We start from the raw sequence: 12,051 nt of genomic DNA, 5'->3' as shown, positions 1-12,051 counted from the left end.
TAATAATACTAATAATGATACTACTGTAGATACCGGCCTTTTTTTTTTTTTTTTTACAGCATTTCTGGATGAATGTTAAGATAATCTTCCAGATCACCAGCTCTGGAACAAGGTCTGTCTTACATTAGCAACACATTATTGGACGTTTGGTAATGTCTTTAACATTGCAGAGAGCAATGAATAAAATAGATGACTATGGTGAACCCCTACACTTCACTCTTCTTATCATTATTCTTGATTGTTTTCTACTTTAGAGTTTTTTTTTTCTGATTCAAGCCCATATGGATAATTTACCACTCGCCATTCTGTAACACACTGAAGTTAAAGTGTCAAAGGCGAGCAGGTGTACTTGAGCTGCACGCGATGGTGGTGGAGAGGTGGTTGGAGGATGGTGGACAGATTTCCATATTCATAAACCTGCACATGCTGAACCGGGCAAAGGTGTAGCGTTAAATCTAAGCCGTTTCGAGGCTTACGAGTAGATTATCTTAATGAAAATAAATCATTCAATTCTGATTAAGAGAGATTCTTTTTTAAGGGTTTAATCAGAGTCAGGAGAGAAGCTGTAAATCCATGACTGTTGAGGATTATTTTTTCTTTCACTTGTCAATAATGTGATTTCTGTTTCTAGGCTATATTCGTCAAAAAGCAATACAAGGCCCAGCTGGAAAACAGCCTCTCCATTTTGCATCTGCATCTGCTTTTATAGACGTCTTTTGCGGCCATAAAAATATACATAAACATATAGAGGCAGCATGCATTTAAATAATAGGCATGTATACCTGTACGTATGGCATTCAGATGATACATACAGAATACTCCCCCGTAATCTCCATTTCACACAAAATGACAAAACTGATTTGTGTGTATGGGTACTGTATGTGTGTAAACACGTCTTTGCGTGCTCATCAGGACTACATTCTTAAATTTCTTAAGAGACTATTAATGCAAATGGCCTGTAGGTGACTCAGAGGTAAGCTACGATGGACCAAGCGGGGCCATTGTATCCCTGTATCCCCATTCAGCAGCTCCTCTTTCATCCATAAAGCAGATCAAGCCATGCTAATTAAATTACTTATACCTCTTAAGTAGGGCAATTATGAAATTTAATTAGTCGGCAAATGGTTGATTAGATAGTTAACTAATGCTTGATTAAAAAGTGTTTCAGCGCTATGTGATGCTGACTGTCATTTGATTTTGGGGGAGGGTTGGTACGAGGGAAGCACAGATGTATGGCATCAGAATGAAAACGTAGCCATTTCCCTGTCTAGATTTGTCTTTCTGTCTCCCTCAGATGTTAAATGTATAAATGGTTTTCTCTAATCTTTCAGGGTTTTGCTGCTGACAGCAAAGACAAATGAAGGAAAAAAGCTTGGCCACGACACAAAAGGCGAGCCCCACGGGACGAAGAAGAAACATTTGACGTTTTCCCTCCTGACCAGGCTATGTTTTATCTGCTGAGCTTTTTGCATATTATTTTACTGCATACATTTCTCCACCCTGGATTCATGGAATGCATGATTAATCCCAGCTCTAAATGTACATATACATGGAATCAATAGGCATTTTCGCTAAGCCCTTCGGGGTGGTAGTCGGCATTTCTTTTGTTACCACTCCACACAGGCATGTAGACCATGATATAGAGCGGCATGTGTTTGCTTTTGGGAGCATGGGTTGTTAACGTAAATATGACATACAGCAAAGAGAGGTAAAGAAAGGCCCTTGGAGAAATGGCCCAAGGGAGAAAAGAAGCATTGCAGCACAGTGGTTACGCTGCACTGACAGGGCCTCCAGTTGCTATGGAAACGATACAGAGGTTATTGACATAATTTCAGAGAGTTGCCAGGACTCCTAGCTTTGCATTATTTTGAAAACATTTCTATGGTAAACAAAGTGGCACCAACGGCGCCTGCGACTACATATGTTCGTACATTGAATAAAACATATGAACAAGCATGAACTGGGGGGAAAAAAAGGTCTGAAAGTTTTGTTTTTCAGTTTCTTTTACTACATTTGTGAGGACTTCTCTAGTGAACCCAATGTATCTGAAGACACATTACCAACTAACTGTTCCCTGTGAGCTCCTCTGGGCACTAAGATGACTTAACCTCCCCCGTATATGTCCTCATGTCTACAGGAACCTCGGCACTATAGAGCTTTGTTAATTGCCGTGTTAATTAGATTTATAAAAGACAGGCCCCGAGTCTCTGCTGACTCAAAGTAACATGGAGAGAAGATGATTTCAGCTGCTGCCGTCTGGATTTCAGGGAGGGTGGGGCAGAAGCGATTCATCTTGCGTTGCTGATCCGCTGTCAATGATTTATCACTTTGTTTTCCCTTTCTAAAAGAGCTTGAGCATGGGATCATTGTGTTTCTTACATTAGAGAGTTAACTGGATGTTTATCAAGTTCAGATGGGGGAAAGAATTTCCATGGTGGGTATGTTGAGAGTGCACATATGTGCTGAACTATTGACACAATACCCACCTTACCATGGGGGCTGATGAAAACTGTGGTTTTCTTTGTGGCTGGGAATAGTTTAAAGGAAAAAAAAATCATCTTGACCAAAATTGTATTGTCTTTATCTTCTGTTTTATTATTTTGAAGCCATATTGTTTTCATTCTTTCCTAATATTGCTATACATCTATATAGATAAATAACAATATCTATATAGATATGTATTGATTTCTCTTTACTTTAATTTACCCAATATGAGGCTATTTAGAGATTTTAGATTCTTGTAGTATAGACTGGCAACTTGGAGGCAGTGAAGGAATCAGAAAATCAAAGAGAATCCAGAACAAACTCATCTGCTCTATATTTTACGACTTATACTCCCAACAAACACGAACGCACACATCTTGAACTGTACCCAGCTGCCATTTGGAGTGCGTTTCCATTATCCATGTCGATGCAAAAGTATCGCAAAAGTGCAATGGAAACACTTTTTTTTTTGCAATTCCCCATCACCGACATCACTGGTGACGATGCAGGGGGTTATGTGACCAGGTCATTTGAAGTCCATTTCCTCAGAGTTTCACGTGACGAGAATTTAAGAGAATTATGGGACGAGACTTTACGAGAGGTCAGGACCATTCGCAGATTTCTGGCTACATATAGAGTTCGCGGACCATTTGTTATTATTTGGTAGTTTGTACGGATCGTTGCTGAGATCATTTGTTTTTGCCACTCAGGGGGGCGTGGCCCAGGGCATCTTGAGTATTTTCACAGTGTTTGTGGTGAGAATACAATATGAACTGCGTGGGGGCAGATGCTTAAGAGGTTGCGTCTAATTTCATATTTCAAAAGCTAATCCGATATGATGGATATGTCTGGAGAGATGGACCTCAAAGTTGTTGATTCAAAAAGGAGGCAGTGTTGAGATATTATTGATTTTCACACTCTTAGTAAGCAGTACACGGAAGTTGTCAACAGTGTGAAGAATGGGTGAAGAGGTTAAAAGCAAACAACAGCGGGGTCAGAACGGGATCGTCAAAACGGGATGGGGGGGGGGGGTCGTAGAGGGCAAAAGTAGGTGAGGAGGTAATCATGAGGGTGGGCGGTAAAGTGGGGTTGAAAAATGGACATTATGGGACCTTTAAATGCTTGAGAAAGATATACCATCCTTCATGTATATCACCAGTATACCACTAAACCTTTGGCTATCATAAAGCCAGTGAAGGCTCACAGCACGGGGAACAACCCTTCAAACCCGTCCCTTTTCTTCACAACATCGATCAGGCTGGAGCAAGCCGGTCCCCAGGCTGTTTATAAGTCGACTATAAACCTACCAACCTGCAACCAGTGCTCGAATAATCAATAGAGGCGAGAATCGTGTTTACTCCCGTGTTTCGTGGCCTTTGAAACGTCTAAGATGGAGGAACTCTTACAGCTTTTATGTGCTTCTTCGTTTTCTCGAGCGCAAACAGATGGACTCAAAGACAAACAGGACCCCGTGTCAGTTTGTCTCTGTTGGATGGCTCAAAACCAAACATACTTGATCAATACTTTGCCTCTTCCCTGCCATTGTGCATGCCACATACAGTAGCTCCTTATTTCCCGGCACTCCCATACACACACACACACAGTCTGTTGAGCAACCATTCATTGCTTTCAAGGAACAATCTCGTTTCATCAAGCATGAGATTATACAAACATTACATGCGAATATTGATTGGGCGCATCATTTATTCATGTTTCAGAAAGGACTGGGGTCCAGAACATTGTGTAGGGGAACCTTACGTTCAGCAAAACAAGCTGCAGAAAAAAACTTACCGGGGCTTACTTTAAAACACCGCAGAAAATGGAATGGGTTTGTTCCCCGTGCATACGATACGGCCGTGTTTTCTATGTGCATATATTTACATTCAAGCATGACAGATGTAATTTACAATATTCTCTCCGCATGTTCCTGGGGCTTTCTCTCCATGTAGCGAGAAACATAGGTGACCAATACAAAACCAGCGGTAAGATTTTAATGAAAACAACCTGACTGAAATCCTGAAATTTAATTAATCCATTGTTTGTACGGGCGATAAATAAAAGCATCTGATGAGATGTACGTGTTTACATGCCCCTAAACATTAATCTGAATATGCCTTTTAATGACAAATGCGGAAAGCAGGTTGGATCTTTTCTCATTCTTGTTGTTTGCGAACACCATGTTTGTGCCCCTTGACGTTCACCACATGTGGAATGTGGTTAAACAACAAATATTCTGCATATGCATATATTCTACCAACAGAAAAGCAACTGGCCGGTCTTTAAACACTGTGCTGGCCATATCTAGAGCCTCACAGTCAAAATAAAATGTTACCTTTTCTGGAGTTCCCCTTTCCTTCCTGGTCGGGCTGTAGGATGTGTTAAAGGGTTGAGTTTAATTAAATACAGAGGCTCAGGAAATGGACCAGATCATTAACTGTGACAATATGGGGGTAGGAAAGGTTCTTCTCAGTACTCACTTGTTAGTCACTGTCTGTTATTTCCCATTGGACTGACCAGTCAGCATTTACTGTATCTCTCCCTTTTTGCCTCATTTTGGCAGGTCAATTAGCTGAGTTAGGATGTTGTTTTTGTTAGTTGTAGTAGTGTGTAGTGTAAAATAAAGTCCATTTTTCAAAAAGTAAACCTGTGCCTATTTAGTCCTTGACGGCACGCCCCTCTGACAGGCACTAGCATTTCCCTGTATCAGGCCGTTCTGTGCCTACCGAGGTTATTGGCAGCTCTGTTAAGCAACATTTACTTTGTGAGCACAGAGAAAAATAAGCAGAATAAAACAACGCAGCCCACAGTTCACCCTTAGCATCTAAGGTTTCACCCACATTTATAAACCCAATTCTCAAAATCAAATAACAGCTTTTTTTCCACCCTTTTTTTCCCCTCAAGATTTATTATCTGAACACATGCAAAATTCTAAAAGTTTTTATGTAAATTCAGTTCACAGAGCCCAATGTATTCTTTAGTTGTTCAGATTTTATACTTTCTTGACAATCTAATCCTGAAACTCATACTAGTACCATTACTAGACACCTGAGTACAAACTGTTTTCTAAAGAATCCCTGAGGGAGTAATGGAGAGCCAAGGTAATCAAGAGGAACAGAGGATATATGGCAAAGGTGACCACATCCAGGGCCATAAGTGGGAGACTGGGAGGAGGAGGTTGTGTGTCTGATTCAGGGCTTACTGGTGTAAAATCAAGGGGCAGTTTGGTTCAAATTGCCTCTTGACCATTTACCCCCACCCCTTCCTCTGGTGTAATGGTGGACCTTGTCAACCCCAAATAAATGGCCAAATGCCCCCGCTGCCACTTCTAGTGATGGAGATAAATTAGAAAAGAAGTCCCCTACTATGCAGGTGTTTTAGATTTAGATTAATGGTTATCCAATGTGAGGAACCGCCATCGCTGACCTCGGGTTAACGCTACAAATGGAATTTTATTTAAAGAAAATAAAATAAAAATAAAAATGCTGCACAGCTGACCCTTTGCTGGCCTTCACGTTGGTTTGATGTTGGCCGATCAAAGGGCCCCTACTATGTATGTTGCTAGGTGAGACGATCAATTGAAATGGGGGCTAACCTGCTAACATTTGCAATAATTTTCCTCCTCTTTCCACTTAAACACGTCACACCTGTCAACTGTATGACTATGAATTGTGAAGGATCTAAATTAGGAGTTTCAACTGACTAAATGTACAGGTTTTCAATGTTTTTCTATGGAAATATCTTGGTTTCACCGAGCAACAGTAACTCCCAATTCTACACAAAAGGACATTAACATGCGATCTATTCAGTAACCTGATGACTGTCTTTGAAGTATATACTTTTTGGATTCTGGAGCACTCTGCATGCACCTGGCACTGCATGAGTCAGCCTTCTTTGGTAGAAGCTGTTTACTGTGAGGCACACTGACACACACTGCAAACTTCAGACTCCCACACTCTGTGGTTCCAGCAACTACCGCTTAAGGAAACATTCCTCCAAATTACTACAGTGACTTAGTCGTTGGCAAGAGGGGGTGGGGGGAGAAAAAAAAAAAAGAACTAGTGTGTGCCTGCCTTGACCTGACCTGATTGTCAACAGAAACCACCACGGGCTAGTAAATAGCCAGAGGCGAAGAGTCTCATCATGGGAAATGTCACTTTAAGTCTTTGACTAAACATTGCTCATCCTTGCAGGATTTTATGGTTCATGCAAATGCAGATGAACTTGCACGCACATCAAGTTAATGAGAGAAGACGGAGTGCAAGATACATTTGTGTAAGCGCTATCCTGCAGTTTTTAAGTTCTTTTTCCTCAGTCATACTTTCCTCTCTATTTAAATTTGCATGAAAACGTTACAGTAAACCAGCATTTGACTGATTTAACATTGCAGTCATGTAAGATTATCAGGAACTCATTAGACGGTTTATGAGAGTATCAGCAGCAGAATGGGAGGACGTTAATCTCCCTTTTCAAAATCTGGTTTCGACATCAGCGATAATGCTACTCAGCTCGGCCCGAAGCCTTAAGCACAGACAGAGTGGGGAACAGAGGTCTGGTCTGCAGCTCACAAACACAAAAGTGCACACACACATGATATAGAGCAAATCATCCATCATCTGTGAGTCAATACTCAATCAATCAGACAGGAATTCCAATCTTCCTCAGTCCGTATTCCAGCAACCAAGCACTGATGATCCCCATTGGATCAGGAGCAGGAGGTAATAGCGGTGGCAGCTGATGCCCTGTAAAAGAACAACAGGTTCTTTCAAATATGCTGCACAAAATGGTTGTATTTTTTCCTTTAAGGTTAACAGTTCAATTAAAGATTATGTTATACTTTTGTATTGATGTGCACTGTTGTCTTACTCACACAGAACGACATTGACACGATTGTGCTTTATTGCTGTACATGTATAGTACTTATAAAACATTGGGAACATAATAATTATGAAATATCACAATCCTTTTTTTTTTCTTTCCACAAACACATATGTATGCAGATTAAAACATTATGTATGTCATGTAGAAAAAGAATGATTACAATAATAATAATTAAAAAAAAAAAAAAAACACTATGAAAGGCAGTGAGATACCCCAGTTTTGTTTTAGGTGCTGAAATATATTGAAACTGTACACAGATTGGGGGACAATAAAATGGGTGTTCTACCCTGGCTGTAGCACCAGAGAGCAAATTTTTCAGAGCAGAGGATTTATAGATCCCTGACTAACAAAGATGACTGGCAGTAATGAGGCTGCCAGAGTGTCATATGTTTACAACAGACTGAGATAATATATTTATTGAGGTTCGTCTGTGACGGAGCTGATGTGTCTGTAGAGGCCGGTCCAGTTAAAAAGAAAAGGTGCAAAGGTGAGACAGAGGAGACAGTGTAGTGATTCACAGTGCAGTGGGAAGCAGTTCTTCACATTAGACAGCCTTTGTCCGCTCAGCATGTTCCGGGAAACTAGGCCCAACATGTGGTCATGCAAGGTAAAAAATACTGATATGCTTCAAAAGAAATAAAAATGACTCCCATGTACCGCACATGACTAATCAGAACTGCGTAGGAGGCAAGAGAATGTCTCTCACCGGCATTGGCAAGACTGATCTGCTTAAACTGAATTTCGCTTGATCACAGATGAATGAAGATGTTTGACATACTAGCTTTCCATTGCAGTATTCATGCAGCCCTAATCACAGCATACAGGGAGTGGATCGCGGGAGCAAATCAATACCTAATTAACTTGCTTTGAAAAATTAACTGCATACATAACTTCTGAAGACAACAATCACATCAAGCAATTAGATACACTCTTTAGATACAGGCGCATGATCCGGTAATAAGATACAAAGGGATCCAATGATGTGCACGGGTCATGGAATAAAAAAAATTTGCATTTATACATTCAGCCAGTCAGTCACAAAAAAAAAAAATAAAAAAAAATGCACCCCAGCTCGTTCGCCGATATCTGTTGTGAACATCAGTGATCTCCTGTGATTCCTCTTGAATATTGGTGCACCTTCATGCATCAACGGCGGCAGAGATCGATCCGGGGACGGTGCTGCTAATTTGTAAGGCTGAATCAATCAGACACATTGTGGGTGATCAGTGGGAATGAGAAATCAATTAGGGCCATTGATACTTTGCGGCACTAACAATTCACACCGATCTTCGAAGATCAAACAGCCTGTCGAGACACACCTAGCCCATATGCAGGAGTCAACACAACACCACGTAAACATATGTGCAATAGAACATCCATATACATTGAAAACGTCCGCCTTGCATCAGAGGATCAGGACGACACGGCCAAGAGGGGGAGTAAACAAATAATATTAAATAGAGTATAAAGAATTTCATAGCCATAGACAGTCATTCTGAAAAAGAGATATTCACATTTTAAAATAAACCTCTTCTCTTTACCTCAGTCATTGCATCTAACCCAGGACATTCTTTAATCTCGGCTCCACCATCATAGACAGTATTATCTCATCTCTTTTCTTGTCCTTACAGTTCAACCTCGGCGCTCCCCTACTATAGTAAAAAGCGAGAAACGTACGACACCGGTCACTATTTACATCGTGGTTACCATGGAAACACCCGTAAAGCCGGTTTGATCCACTGGGTCAAGTGGGATGGGTGGGGGGGGGGGGGGGTTGGGGGTCTACTTGTCGAGGTCAAATGAGAAGATGATATATATATACGCAAGTAATAGGTGAATGTGAGGATACATCCACGATGGAGGAATCTGTACAATAATCAAGTTCATCTGTGTGTGAGGTCTCCTGAACAACCCCGTGAACCTGCTCAGGTTAAATTGCTACTTTATAAGTATACAGTGTTTTATTGTACCTCTGATCCATTTAGAAACAGGATCACCGGGGTAACAGCTATAATTTGGTCATTTATGCCACTCTGTACATAGATAGATAGATATAGATATGGAGTACATGGAGTCTACTCAGTTTTTTATAACTATAGTCGTCGGTTTTAAACACATCTTTCACACGTTGTATTTCACACTTTGGCACAGAGTTTCATGTTCACAACATGTACCTGTCTGCTAAAGCTTTGTTATTTCAGCTTTACCTTAAACCAAAGCAGACTCACACGTTGTATCCCCTTCTCGCAGTAAAGGTAAGTGCAGTAGCTTGGAATTTGGCCAGAGGGTTTTGTTCCTCAAAGGCTGGTGGTAACAAAAGGGAAGAGAAGTGCACCTTGGGATGATACTGAGGTTACCCTGACCCCTGGCCGCTTGTTGCCAGGGCTGCAGTAGCACTTAGAGCCCAAACATGAGAGGCTAAGTGAGAGCTATTTACCTGAAAAAGGTCCCATGTCTAAGTCAGCACACTGACACTAAAAAGTGGAGGATTTCAAAGGCGTCGGTTGACTTGTAAACTTTAAAAGTCCGAGTCTCATGGAGGGGGGCAGGGGGTGATGATACACACAGGAGAAATTCACAGGACATTACGTCAAGTAGTAATCAGCACCATGTTTTGGGGCGTAGCTCCTTTGTGTGCAACAGTGCATCATGATAAGCTGGGGTACAGACAGAATGAGAGGGCCATTCAATATTTCCCCCGACAAATTCAGCCTCTCACTGATGGACATCATACATTTTTTCTGAGAAAAACTGAAAATAAATAGCCGTGTAATATTCTTTATTTTTCCTGTCTGCATGTTCTTAATAATATATTTGACGACAAATGAATCCCCACCTCCACATTAGCCTCTGCCGTGGCTGCTTTCCATTCTTTTGTAAAGGGTGACACTTTAGAGTGGCACACAGTGCTGAGTTTATATTGTATGGGTTGGGGCATCGGCCACAGTCAACTAGAAAGAAAAGAGGCAGGGCCTTCAGCCCAGGGACTAGGCTCACGCTCTCTGGCTTTCAGCTTCAGCATAGTCCATGGGCATTGAGGTTATTGGCCTAACATAAAAAAAAAAAAGAAAAAATCAAGTGCAAATGGCCGAAGAGAGAGGGAGGAACATCACAGCCAATACATGTGACTACATCACACCGTCCCTGTCATGGAGAGGCCTTTCTATTGGTCCAGAGCAGCGTGGGGGGCAGGGGTGGAGACTGAGGTGGGCGGTGCTTCCAGTCGCGCCGCCCCTCACACTGCACTCGCCGCCATCGCAGAAGCTCGCCAAGGGTGGCGCTCTCATCCCCGTTGGACAGACGTAGCCGCTGGAACACCTGCAGCGAAAACGCAGAAAAAGAAGGAGATAGGTTGAGGAGAGGAAGCGATGTTCAGATCATCTTCACATTTAAATCACATATGACCAAGCTATGATGGAGAGGAAGGAATGGAAATGAGAATGAGATGCATAAATCACAAAAAATTGAGGAGAGACACTTTAAATATCTCATTCAAACCTTGTTTCTATTGGAGACCTGAACAACAAAAAGACCAGGGCAGAGCTTTCTCTGACTCTTCAAGAGACATCTCCCCTCAGCTGGGTCACTTTTTCTCATGAATCATTCTAATAACACAAAGATGAAATCCGATCATTAAGCCATCTGATGAGGGCCGATCTAGATGGAAACACTGAGGGAACTCCCTTCCTCTGACTGACAGCTTTAACAGCGCTCATTTCCATATTCTAGTCTCTGGAGCCCACATACATCACCTCCAAGAAGATCTCGCCTTAAAGTGGCTCCTCCATTTTCTCACACTCAGGTCAAAAATACACACACACACACTCACGCGCGCACATCATGCCTGTATAGAGCACATCATCAGTCATCTGAGAGTCAATATCCAGGTAAATCAATCAGACAGGAATTCCAATTTCCCTCAGTCAGTAATACCAGCAATAGGACCGAGCCCTGATGATCCAGACCAGATTAGAAACCGGGGAGGAGGGGGTTGTAATAGTGGCAGATGATGGGCTGTTAAAGGGCAAAAAAAGGTTCCTTTGTGCTCAGAGATGAGATTCAAAGGAGAGGTCTGCCTTTGCTCTGCTGTATATTTTTCTTACTGTCAACAAAGTCCACGAAAACACCCAGAGCTGCAGTGCTCTGTCTTCTGTCTTCGGAGGGAAAATGATCAGCGGTCGGAACTTTCCGAGCCAATATATCAATCATCTCACAAGATCAGCCTTCCACCATCTAAAGATCCTTTCAAAAGTAACTTACTATCAAAATCAGACTGACAGAATGGTCCCCATGTCTTATAAGTAGACTACTGTAATGGTCTATTCTCCAACCTCAAAAAATCTAATTCAACATGTGCATGAAATGCGCTACAGCTTGAACTGACTAAACACCAGAACAACGTATGTGCATGATAAACGCTGATCACAATGGATGATAAATGATAAATATTCTTGTGGACACCCATGGAGGCGCAGATGGAAAACATCTCTGCATCTGTTATTGTAGCTTCTTAGAAGCTGTTTTCTGCAAAGTTGTTTGTACTCTTATTTATTCCCAATCAAGATCTATTCAAGTTCATGAATGTACACTTAAGTGCCTATAAAATATATAACTGTAATGGAATATGTTCATATTTTGTGGCACCATACCAGTGAAACATTTGCACGATGTAGCCAGAGCTGCTCAAAT

General features: G+C 41.6%; 1 protein-coding gene across 6 annotated transcripts in view; it reads right to left on the bottom strand.

The window, feature by feature from the left end:
• Positions 1 to 9,133: 9,133 nt before the first annotated feature.
• myo16 (myosin XVI) overlaps positions 9,134 to 12,051 on the bottom strand; it is an 89,589-nt gene continuing 86,671 nt past the window's right edge. For 5 of the 6 annotated variants that reach the window (XM_047601237.1, XM_047601236.1, XM_047601234.1 and 2 more), the window contains exon 35: positions 9,134 to 10,680. In XM_047601237.1, the coding sequence (XP_047457193.1) occupies positions 10,510 to 10,680 (171 nt within the window). In that variant the 3' untranslated portion in view covers positions 9,134 to 10,509. The remainder of the gene's footprint in view (positions 10,681 to 12,051) is intronic. The other variant, XR_007113882.1, reaches the window with a different exon arrangement.

This window comes from Mugil cephalus, chromosome 12 (genome assembly GCF_022458985.1).
Source record: "Mugil cephalus isolate CIBA_MC_2020 chromosome 12, CIBA_Mcephalus_1.1, whole genome shotgun sequence".
NCBI classification, from domain to species: Eukaryota; Metazoa; Chordata; class Actinopteri; order Mugiliformes; family Mugilidae; genus Mugil; species Mugil cephalus.
Note: the sequence above shows the minus strand (reverse complement) of the source record. Positions and strands in the feature narration are given on the sequence as shown.